The following is a 12,629-nucleotide window of genomic DNA, read 5'->3' on the forward strand; positions in this document are numbered from 1 at the left end:
AATGCAGGCTTGGTCACTAACCTCATAAAGTAAAAACCCAACTGACCTGTACTCTCATAAATGTTTAAGATAAACTCCCCTGCTCACCTTTAGAAATGAGCAGTTAATTTAGAAGTCAATGGATCACTTGGGTTTTACTTTCAGTCCTAGAGCTGGTGCCAGGGAGTATGGCGACAGCTCAAGGGCAGGCTGTACAAGGCAGGAATGGCCACTAAAGGATGGACTACAGACCTTCCCACCAGACAGACTTAGGGACAACCACACCCAATAGGTGAAGGACTCACCTTTATTCACAGGCATCAGTATCGTCTGCACACCTCCAGATGTGTTTACACTGAGTGGTTTGAGCTGGCTGGGGATCGTCAGGACAGCCTGCTGGGGATTGGATTGACTGGAGTGAATCTTTAACAATCCTAAAATAAGTTGGAAGATAAGGCCAAGCTGAAGATCAGATGCTTCCTTACAGTTCCTGCCCTCTTTAGCATTCACATTTTCTGACAGCAGGACGTTCTTAGGACATTTACTCTTTCGATAAAGAAAGAGCCAGAAGCATGAGGCAATGGATGAAGCAGGTTTCTCAATGAAACAATGATGCAACAATAATGAGTTATTTTTACCCTGCTATCGTAATACAAAAATTTTTGAAAAAGTGGAAATAATAGAAAAAGCCACAGAGTCCTACTGCAGACAACCAGTATCATCATTTTGAGATAGTTTTCTCCATGTTAGTTTTCTATGACTATTTGTTTTACATACAGCTGTGATACATACAAACTGGATATAAAATTTTGTATTTTGATTTGGATAATTATCATTTTCCTACCGGAAAACCTTCTCTGGCTCTGGTCTGCCTAGAGTATGTTTCCAAAATTAGTCAAAGCACTTGGAGTCTATTTTAATCTGTTCCTAATTTATTTACATCTCCTTTACAACATCTCTACGTATCTAATGCTTCAATCTATTTACTCACCAGAACTTACAGTTTCCTATCTCTGTGCAGCCTTTATTTTTCAAACCAGATAGTCTCCACTTATTTTAGAAAGGTTCATCCTCTCCTATTTTGCTTTAAAGCAATTTCCATACTCCCATTTCCATCATAAAACTATTCTAGGCATTCAGAGGGCCAGTAAAAGTGTAACAAAAAGAGTACACAAGAAACAACTAAAATGCATGTTAGAATAACTTAAGAATACCAACAGAGGCTAAAGATACTTTAAGGCACTGGAATGCAGTTGGATTAAGAAAAGGAATAATCTCAAATACTTTCAAGAACAAAGCCTTCAATAAACAAAATCATTCTTTGGAATCAGTGAATGTTAGATTGTCAAGCAGTAATTAGTTACTGAGATGTGCTCCCCCCCACCCCCGCCTAAGAGTACAATTACCTGGTTTCTTCATATTTTAAAAATTCTTATTTCTATTTTAATACTACATGCTTATCAGTTGAAAAGTTACAAAGGGCTAAAAGGCATATAATTAAAAACAGCCATCCTTTGCTCCACCTCCCTGTCTTCATCTTATTCACAGGTAGTATCCATTTTTAACCCTTTTGGTCTTTTAAAAGAATGTGTATATTGTAGGCCTTGACTCAATCTGATGTAACATTTTAATGCTACACAATGACTTACTAGTAAGGGTAGATAAGCTTTAGACCCTATCTTCCCTCTCCTCCAATAATGGCCTGTATTGATTCAAAGAATACCATGATACTATGATTCCATTTCATTTTCTGGAGTTAAAAATTTTCCTCCTTTTCATCTGCTTATTTAGTTCTCTATTTCAACAACATACCAAAGTCTTCCCATGTCCTTCAAAAACACTACAAACCTCCCCTTAAATACAGAGTTCTCCTCCATATGGTCAAACCTCTTCAATAATTTACACTTCCATTTTTAAAGTCAGAGCTATTCTTCCCACGGTGCTCTGATCTGCTCCATCTAGACTGCTGGTTTCTAGGGCTGCGGCAGAGGTCTCAGCTGTGGAGCATACTTCATAGCTACCTTGGGAGTTCCCTTTGCCTTCCTTCTATTTTTGTCCTTTTTCCTGGTCTACATCTCTTAACACTGATGAAACATATATTTTAATTATGCTCCGAGACAGAATCACAGAAAATACATCTGAAAGGCTGCCTGTCAGAAAATATCTACCCTCATACTTAGTAAAGACTGGGCCAACTGCAGAACTGTAGACTACAAGAATTCCCCTCTAGAATTTTGAAAAGCAATATTCCACCTTCCAGTACTGCTACTGACAAATCCAATGATAATGTAATTACTAAACTTTTCTGTTTACTTCTGGAACTCCTTTCAGTCTGATGTTGCCAGAGGTCCCTGATACATCAAAGCTTCTTTCTTAGTTTAGTGTCTACTTCTTGGTCTGTCCCCTGCTTTCACCCTGTGCACCATAGATTAATCTAAATGCTGTAGCCAATGACTTATTAAAAGATACAGGCAGCTCATGTTACTCCTTAGTGGAAGACCCCTACAATGGCTTCTCTTGGAGTAAAAATCAATGTTTTTACAATGATTCACAAAGGCCCTATGTGATTTGGCCCCAACACTCTGACTTCACCTCCCAGTACTCTTTCCCTTGCTAACTCTATTCCAGTCACAATGGGAGACTTGTTCAAAATAATTTGTAATGCACACAAAAAAATTAATTGAAAAATTATAAAGATTATACCTTAATTAAAAAAAAAGAATCCATATACACAAAATTAATGGATAGTAGAAAATAATGAGTCCCTTATGAAACTATTATATAGAGCTTCATCAGCAGTATCTCAGGAAACCTGAACTTAAAGCAAGGAGACTTAATTTACCGCATGTTAAAAATCAGAAAAAAAGAGAAGGCATTCATTTCTTACAATAGTAATTCCTTCCACTTCTATAATTTCTACTCCAGTGCTAATACACTACCTCTAAACATTCAGTTAGAAGAGAACAAGCAATCCTCATTAAAAAAAAAAAATTGGTCAATCTTAACTGAGGGGTAGAAACCATGGGAAAATAAATTAGCCTTAATGTTGGTACTTAACCATCCAAAAAGCAAATGAAACATAGGGTCTTGATTTGGAGTCATGAACGAAATTTGTATGGAAAGTACATCGTGTGAAATGTTGGGCTGGATGAAGTTCAAGCTGGAATCAAGACTGCTGGGAGAACTATCAATAACCTCAGATATGCAGATGACACCATCCTAATGGCAGAAAGCAAAGAGGAACTAAAGAGCCTCTTGAAGGTGAAAGAGGACAATGAAAAAGCTGGCTTAAAACTCAACATTCAAAAAGCTAAGATCATGGCATCCAGTCCCATCACTTCACTGTAAATAGATGAGGAAAAAATGGAAATAGTGACAGACTTTATTTTCTTGGGCTCCAAAATCACTGCGGATGGTGACTGCAATCACGAAATTAAAAGACTTGCTCCTTGGAATAAAAGCTATGACAAATCCAGACAGCGTATTAAAAAGTAGAGACATCACTTTGCCAAAAAAGGTTCATATCGTCAAAGGTATGGTTTTTCCAGTAATCATGTATGGATGTGAGAGTTGGACCATAAAGAAGGCTCAATACCAAAGAATTAATGCTCTTGAACTGTGGTGTTGGAGAAGACTCCTGAGAGGCCCTTGGACTGCAAGAGATCAAATCAGTCAATCCTAAAGGAAATCAATCCTGAATATTCATTGGAAGAAATGATGCTGAAGCTCCAACACTTTGGCCACCTGATGTGAAGGGCTGCTGACTCATTGGAAAAGACCCTGATGCTGGGAAAGACTGAAGGCAGGAGAAGACAACAGAGGATGAGATGGTTGGATAACATCACCAGTTCAGTGAACATGAGTTTGAGCAAAATCCAGGAGACAGTCAAGGACAGGGAAATCTGACATGCTGTAGTCCATGGGGTCACAAAGAGTTGGACCCAAGTGAGCAACTCAACAATGGAATCTAGTGATAATTATAGTAACAACATGGTCGGTTCTCCCTTGAGCTGGCCCACTGTTTTAACAGCATCTCCCACTCTAATACTTTATTTCCCTCTCATTCTGTCTCATCTCTGGAAATTCTTTTCCAACATGTGCTAAGACCATGACATTTTTGGTGGACCGTATAAGGAACCTGGGGTTTCTTCCCCCACTTATAAACTTTATTTCCCTCTCATTCTGTCTCATCTCTGGAAATTCTTTCCCAACATGTGCTTGGACCACGACATTTCTGGTGGCTCATATAGGGAACTTGGGGTCTCTTCCCCCACCTCCTCGCTTCTCCTTTCTCACAGGGACCCTCTGCCAACAGGCAAGTGCTGTGGAAGCAACTGAGGAACTCTGGCCAGGGTTACCCTCTGGTGTGTTCCAAAGGCCCCACTGCTCACTGCGCCCCAGTAGCTGCCACCCGAACGGGTAAGGGTCTCTCTTTTGTCTTCTTTACAACTGAGGACTAGGTCACCAATATTGTGTAGGCACAGGTCAGGCACTTAAAAGCCATTAGGACACCTGCCACATGAAGACTCCCATGTGAGGATAAGGGGGACACGAAATGGATCAGGCCACAAGGGCATCTGCCCCAGCAAGACAAATTCTGTGCACCGTGTCAGGCACAAAGTGGTTGAAGCAAAAAAGACCACTGTCCCCTGGCCACTGCCTCCCTGAAAGGATTTAAGGCCGATTCCTCAGCCTTAAAAAAAAAAAGGAAAAATAAAAATACCCACATAAAAAAAATTTGGTCAATTTTAATTGGGAGGTAGAAACCATGGGAAAAATAAATGAGAATTTCCACAATCTTTTTTTGTTAGTTTTGAAAATACCCAAGAGTAGTTAAGATGACTTATTTAGACTGAAGAGCTCACAAGCCTGTGCTTTTATTTTAGCAAACTATATGCAGTAAAAGGGAAGAATATCCACAATCTTTATTCAAAGGGACCGGGGCATGTGTTGTTGTTTATTTGCTAAGTCGTGTCTGACACTTTAAGACACTATGAACTGCAGCATTCCAAGCTTCCCTGCTCTTCACTATATCCAAGGTTTGCTCAAACTCATGTCTATTGAATCAGTGATGCCATCCAACAATCTCATGTTGACCCCTTCTCCTCCCACCCTCAATCTTTCCCAGCATCAGGGTCTTTTCCAATGAGTTGATTATATGTATGTGTATGTATTTATGTATGTTTCTCTGTACGTACATATGTGTCTATATATGATATATGTTATTGTTAAGTCACTAAGTAATGTCTGACTCTCTGCAACCCCATGGACTGTATGTAGCATGCCAAGGCCCTCTGTACTCCACTATCTCCCTGAGTTTGCTCAAATTCATGTCCATTGAGTTGGCGATGCTATCCATCTCATCCTCTGTTGCCCTCTTCTCCTTTCTGCCCTCAATCTTTCCTAGCATCAGGGTCTTTCCAGTGAGTCGGCAGTCCTTCGCATCATGAGGCCGTATTAAGTCATTTAAATAGCCTGTCAAAGAAGGTCAGGTTTTTCTCTAAAATAGTTATGGAGAAGCACAACAGTAAGCAAACATTTGGTTTTTACAGCTTTTTGAATTTCAGAATTGTAGATAAGGGAATGTGGACTAACAACGATGATACTAAAAATAACAATAGCAGCAATTATTTATATAATGATTACTACATGTAACACAGTACCCTAGGCATTTAAACTTCATGAGGTAAGCATTAGGCAATCCAGCTTCAGGATTTGTGCTCTAGTTTACCCAAAGAAGTAAAAGGCACACTTTTCTGGGGCCATTCAGTATGGGCATGGAGACAGGATACATTTCATCAAACCTCAGGCATGTCATTCTGACACAACTTAATACAGTAACCACTGTTAAAAATCATGTCTTGGACTCAAAATTTACATCTTTACATTTAAAAATTTTACATTTTATGTACTTTATGAAAGCAAAAAGAAATGTATGATGTTTTGCCATGAGGTCCTTTCAAAACTGATGAGAAATACCCAGAAGAGTTCCAGATGGCTGAAGTTTTACTATATAACTTAAAAATTCTTACTCAATCCATAAAAACATTTCAGACTTGAAAATTTATACCTACATTTTAAATAATACTTCATCTAGAAAGCAGCTATATGAAAAATGCTTCCAAGTTAATGGTTTTTAATAATTTATTATACAAAATTTTGGCAAGAGTCCCCTGGACTGCAAGGAGATCCAACCAGTCCATCCTAAAGGAGATCAGTCCTGCGTGTTCATTGGAAGGACTGATGCTGAAGCTGAAAGTCCAATACTTTGGCCACCTCATGCGAAGAGTTGACTCATCGGAAAAGACCCTGATGCTGGGAGGGATTGGGGGCAGGAGGAGAAGGAGATGACAGAGAATGAGATGGATGGATGGCATCACCCACTCGATGCACATGACTTTGAGTGAACTCCGGGAGTTGGTGATGGACAGGGAGGCCTGGCGTGCTGTGATCCATGAGGTCACAAAGAGTCAGACACGACTGAGAAACTGAACTGAACTGAACTAAAGACCTTCCAGAAATATTCTAGACCAAAGAAAGGAAAGGGAAATAAAACGATGATACAACTGACCTGATACTGTGGCTTTTCCAGAGATGGGGTTTGGTGTGGACACCAGGGACGTGGCGCTGATGACAGAGGGGGCAGGAGCCTTGCAGGATCCCACGGCGGCCTGACTCATACACACTTGCTGCTGTCCAGAAGTTTTCATGACAGAACCCACAGTAGACGATGAACCAGGAGTTGTTCCTTCTGATTGCTAAACCACAGAACCAGAAATAATAAAAATTAAGAAGTAGTGTAACTTACTTACAACAGTGACTGCCATGTAGCACACCCAAAATATTAGCTAGTAGCTGTTATTAACTACCTATTCAATGTCATGTCGTGTAAAATAATTGCTTCTTTAGTTTGGTGGTTCCTACCCCATCACTTATGGGAAATAGATGGGGAAACAGTGGCAGACTTTATTTTTTTGGGCTCCAAAATCACTGCAGATGGTGACTGCAGCCATGAAATTAAAAGACGCTTGCTCCTTGGAAGAAAAGTTATGACCAACCTAGATAGCATATTCAAAAGCAGAGATATTACTTTGCCAACAAAGGTCCATCAAGGCTATGGTTTTTCCATTGGTCATGTATGGACGTGAGAGTTGGACTGTGAAGAAAGCTGAGCGCTGAAGAATTGATGCTTTTGAACTGTGGTGTTGGAGGACTCTTGAGAGTCCCTTGGACTGCAAGGAGATCCAACCAGTCCATTCTGAAGGAGATCAGCCCTGGGATTTCTTTGGAAGGAATGATGCTAAAGCTGAAACTCCAGTACTTTGGCCACCTCATGCGAAGAGTTAACTCATTGGAAAAGACTCTGATGCTGGGAGGGATTGGGAGCAGGAGGAGAAGGGGACAACAGAGGATGAGATGGCTGGATGGCATCACTGACTCGATGGACGTGAGTCTGAGTGAACTCCGGGAGTCGGTGATGGACAGGGAGGCCTGGTGTGCTGTGATTCATGGGGTCGCAAAGAGTTGGACATGACTGAGAGACTGAACTGAAACTGAACTGATGTTTTCAGACTTCATGGGCCAGGACATTTTAAAAATTTCAAAATGAGGATGTATTATAGGATTACCATATTAAAAAATTCACCACCTATTATATCACTTTATAAAATAAGGTCCGTCTAGTCAAGGCTATGGTTTTCCCAGTAGTCATGTATGGATGTGAGGGTTGAACTATAAAGAAAGCTGAGTGCTGAAGAATTGAGGCTTTTGAACTGTGGTGATGGAGAAGACTTTTGAGAGTCCCTTGGACTACAAGTAGATCAAACCAGTCAGTCCTAAAGGAAATCAATTCTGAATATTCACTGGAAGGACTGATGCTGAAGCTGAAACTCCAACACTTTGGCCACCTGATGCAAAGAACTGACTCATTGGAAAAGACCCTGGTGCTGGGAAGGATTGAAGGCGGGAAAAGGGGACAACAGAGGATGAGATGGTTGGATGGCATCACCGACTCAATGGACATGAGTCTGAGTAAACTCCGGGAGTCTGTGATGGACAGGGAGGCCTGGTGTGCTGCGGTCCATGGGGTCATAAAGAGTCAGACACAACTGAGCGACTGAACTGACTGACTGATAAAACAGTATTTCAACTTATCACCCGCAATCGGACATAATCTCAGAATGTGAAAATGGAATAGTATGACTTTATTAAAAACTCACTGAAATATTTTAAAGTTTGTCATATTATTCAACAAACATCTACACAAAGCAGTGTTAAATATCAGGGTCTCGAGATAAAAGCCCTCAAGGAGAGGGTTACCAGACAGTGATGAAGGCTGCAGCAGGCAAGGGTACAAGGCAGAATGACAAGTGAGAAGGTTACTCCTTCAGCCTAGGGATGGGAGGGAGAGCACTGGGAGCGTTAGGGATATCTCGAAGACAGGAAAAGGGGGAGATAAGAGGGTCTTCCCTGGCAGGAGAGAGCACGCAGAAAGTCAGAGGGGTAAGAAAGAACATATATTCAAGGAACTGCAAAGTAGAGTGATATGAGTAGGCATGTGAGGTGAAGCAGTAGTTGCAAGAAGTGTGAAGCCTGGGAAGTGAGCACCTTGGAGTGTCAAGAGAATTCAAAAGGGAAACAGACTTTTCAACAAATGTTGCTGGCCAACTGGATACTTACAAACAGACGAATAAAGTTTGGCCCCCTATCTCATACCGTATACAAAGATTAATTCAAAATGGACAAAGGGGTAAATGTAAGGGCCCAAACTAGAAAACTCTTAGAAGAAAACAAACGCTTATATTTTCTGACTTTGGATTAGGCAATGGTTTTTTACTAGCATAAACAAGCAATGAAAGAAAAACTGATAGGGGACTTCCCTGGTGGTGCAGTGGATAGGAATCCACCTGCCAATGCAGGGAACATGGGTTTCATCCCTGGTCCAGGAGGATTCTACATGCCACGAAGCAACTGAGCCGATGTCCCACAACTACTAAGCCTGCAAGCTGCACCTACTGAAGCCTGGGTGCTCTGGAGTCACACACCACAACTAGTGAGCCTGTGCACCTAGAGCCTGTGCTCTGCAACAAGTGAAACCACTGCAATGAGAAGCCTGCACACTGCAACAAAGAGTAGCCCCTGCTTGCCACAACTAGGGAGAGCCCATCCGCAGCAACCAACACCCAGTGCAAAGGATCTGCCTGTCAATGCAGGAGACATGGGTTCAATCCCTGATCCAGGAAGACGCCACATGCCACAAAACAACTAAACCTGCGAGCATGGCCACAACTCCTGAGCCCATGCACTAGAGCCCAGGACCCACAGCTACTGAGCCCGTGTGCCCTAGAACCCGTACTCCGTAACAAGAGAGGCCACAATGATGAGAAGCCCATGCGCCAAAACTAGAGCAACCCCCTGCTCTCCACAAGAGAAAAGCCTGCTCAGCAAAGACTCAGCACAGCCAAAAATAAATAATAAAAATTATTTTTTAAAAACTCTATTAAAAAGAAAACAGGTAAACAGGACTTCATCAAAGTTAGTTTTGTGATTCAAGAAAGTGAAAAGACAGATAAGAGAGGAGAAAATTTTTGCAAATCTGGTAAAAGACTTGTATCTAAAATCTCCTACAACTCAATAAGAGAAAGAGAGTAAATAACCCAACCAAATAATGGGCAAAGGACCTGAACAGACATTTCTCCAAAGATAATATACAAATGGGCAGTAAGTATGTGAAAAGATGCACAATATCACTAGCCATCAGGGAAATGGAAATCAAAACCACAGTGAAATACCACTTCACACCCAACACAATCACTAAAACAAACAAAAGCTCCAAACAAAAACAACAAGCATGGACAGAAACAATTATCAGCAAAGACTGGAAAAACTTTGAACCCTCATACATTGCTGGTGGGACTCTACAACAATGCAGCTGCTTGGGAAACCAGTTTAGTAGTTCTTCAAAATGTTAAATGTAGTTACTATATCATCTAGCAATTCCTTCCTAAGTATAAAGACAAGATAAATGAAAACACAGGATTATATAAAAGGGCTTCCCTCATGGCTCAGCCTGCAACATAAAACTTGTACACAAATGTTCATGGCACCATTAATCATTATAATCAAAAGGGGAAAACAGCCCAAATATCCATCAACTGATGAACGGAGAAACAAAATGTGGTACATCCATAATACTGAATATTACTTGGCTATAAAAAGGAATAAGTACTAACACATGTTATAAAATTTATGAACCTTGAAATTATGCTAAGCAAAAGAAGCTGGTCACAAGTAGATTAGAAGCTGCCTAAGACTTGGGAGAAGGAGGCAGAAAATCAGAGTGACTACTACTGGGTACTAAGGTTCTTTTTGAAGTAATAAAAACAAAAAGTTCTAGAATTAGACAGTAGTGATGGTTATACAACCTTGAGAATAAAAACCACTGAACTGTATGCTTTAAAATGGTGAATTTTGTGGTATGTGAATATTTGAATTTTTTTTAAAAGAACAATTAGTCAGTGTGCCTGACAACTAGCTTATGTTGTGTGTGTGTTTTTTTTCTTTACTGATTTTATGCTTCATTATGATTTTCTACTATCATGCTACTTCTCACCTGTTGTGCAGGCCCATTTGCGGAGAGGGCTACAGCTGGGGAAGTGGCAGTTGTGATAACCCCTCCTGCAACTCTCAGCATTGTGGTTCCAGGCTTTGAGAGCTGGGATGTGGCTGGTACAGACTTCAAGGTGCTATCAGATATTTTCATTAGAGATGCCTGTCCCCCCGGGGCTGCCTGCAGAGACAAAACAGGTTGGAGTAATAACGTTACCCTGGTTAACAGGCACAATTCAATCTTTACCTACATATCCGGCCCCCCATAACACATCCCCAAAAAGGCCTTGCTAATCAAAACTATATGAAGTATTTATTTGTGTACTTTCCAACAAGCTCTCACGTTTATGACGTTTTAATATAAACGTTCCTTTATCCCTGATGTAGACCAAGTAAATGAATGTATTTGCAAGTCACCGTTTGGCAGCTGTGCCTTCAAAAGTAGGAGACATTTGTTATTAAAAACCTGAGCCCAAAGTGCTCCTAAATGTAACACATAATGTTTAGACATGAAAATCTAATCAAGGGCTGGATTTAAATGGGTAATTTAATGGTGCTAGTATAGGCAGAGCATTTAGCATTTGAGACTCATTCAACAAATTACAGTTTTAGAGGTTTTGTCAGGGTTCAGCAAACTTTTTCTATAAAAGGCATGAGTAAGCATTTTCAGTTTTGCAGCTTGGTTAAATAATTGCATGGAGTCATGACTAGAATCCAGAAGAAGTAGCCGTGACATTAATCTATATTGGGGTCTCATGCAAATTAAAACCACAATGAGATATCACTTCATACTCACAAAAATGGCTACAATTTAAAAGAATGATGATACTCTGTGTTGTGAGGATGTACAGTAACTAGAACTCTCCCACATTACTCATGGGAGAATCAAATGGTACAACTACTTTGATAATGATAGATATAAAACTATACATCAGTTTTTTATACTTACCCTATGACCTAGCTATTCTACTATACAAATGATCTGTATAAGAATGCTCATAACAGTATCATTCATAAGTCAAAACCTGGAAATAACCCAAGCATCCATCAACAGGAGAGTAGAGTCAAGCAACAAAACATTACTCAAGAATAAAAAATCAAAAATCAATACACACATGGATAAATGTCAAAAACATTCTATTCAACAATAGAAGCTAAAAAAGTCTATAATTTTATTGATATGAAGCTCATGAACAGACAAAAGCTACTCAATGGTAACAGAAATAGAAAAATGGTAATATAAAAAAGTGGAATGAGAAATGAAGGTTATGTTTTAGAGTGATGGAAATGCTCTAACATGTGACTGGGATAGGCTTGAAAGAGCACAGACATCCATCCAACTCACTGAGCAGTACACTGTGATGTACGCATTATTCTATGCAACTTATACCTTAATAAAAAGCAACAGCAAAGGTCTTAGCTGTGGCAGAACAAAAAAAGAAAGTCACTGCATTGGGTGCAACATGAGCAGATTAGAAGAAATTAGCTAAGATTTTAAAGAACTGCTTAAAGAATTCTGGAGCCTGATATCTGTTTAATATAGCAAAGAGCATCTGATCAAAGGGAATTCATCACTCAAGGAAACCAAATGCTGGTAATCTGAAAAGATCAACAAAACTGATAAATCTTCTAACTAGACTGATCAAGAAAAAAGAGAAGATATATAATTATCAAAGTCCAGAATGAAAAGGGGGACATCACTAAATAGCCTAGAGACATTAAAAGGATAATTAGGGAAAATCATGAACTAGTTTGTTCCAAGAAATTCAACTACTTAGATGTGATAAAGGGCTTCTCTAATGGCTCCGACGGTAAAGTATCTGCCTGCAATGCAGGAGACACAGGTTCAATCTCTGGGTTGGGAAGATCCCCTGGAGAAGGGAATGGCAACCCACTCCAATATTTGTGCCTGGAGAATCCCATGGACAGAGAAGCCTGGCGGGCTACAGTCCATGGGGTCACAAAGAGTCGCATATAGCTGAGCGACTAATAAACACACAAACACACACAGAGATGTAATAAACCAATTCATTTAAGGATAT

General features: G+C 40.1%; 1 protein-coding gene across 9 annotated transcripts in view; it reads right to left on the minus strand.

Annotated features, from left to right (window-relative positions):
* The window catches only part of YEATS2 (YEATS domain containing 2), a 117,308-nt gene that overhangs the window by 18,573 nt on the left and 86,106 nt on the right, over positions 1-12,629 (minus strand). For all 9 annotated transcript variants that reach the window (XR_011250181.1, XM_069558866.1, XM_069558832.1 and 6 more), the window contains 3 exons: positions 10,592-10,768; positions 6,551-6,737; positions 285-413 (listed from right to left, as the gene is read on the minus strand). Coding sequence is in view for 8 of the 9 variants with exons in the window: in XM_069558866.1 (XP_069414967.1) it covers positions 285-413; positions 6,551-6,737; positions 10,592-10,768 (493 nt within the window). In the remaining variant the exon portion in view is untranslated. The remainder of the gene's footprint in view (positions 1-284; positions 414-6,550; positions 6,738-10,591; positions 10,769-12,629) is intronic.

Source organism: Ovis canadensis, chromosome 1 (assembly GCF_042477335.2).
Source record: "Ovis canadensis isolate MfBH-ARS-UI-01 breed Bighorn chromosome 1, ARS-UI_OviCan_v2, whole genome shotgun sequence".
Classification (NCBI taxonomy): Eukaryota; Metazoa; Chordata; class Mammalia; order Artiodactyla; family Bovidae; genus Ovis; species Ovis canadensis.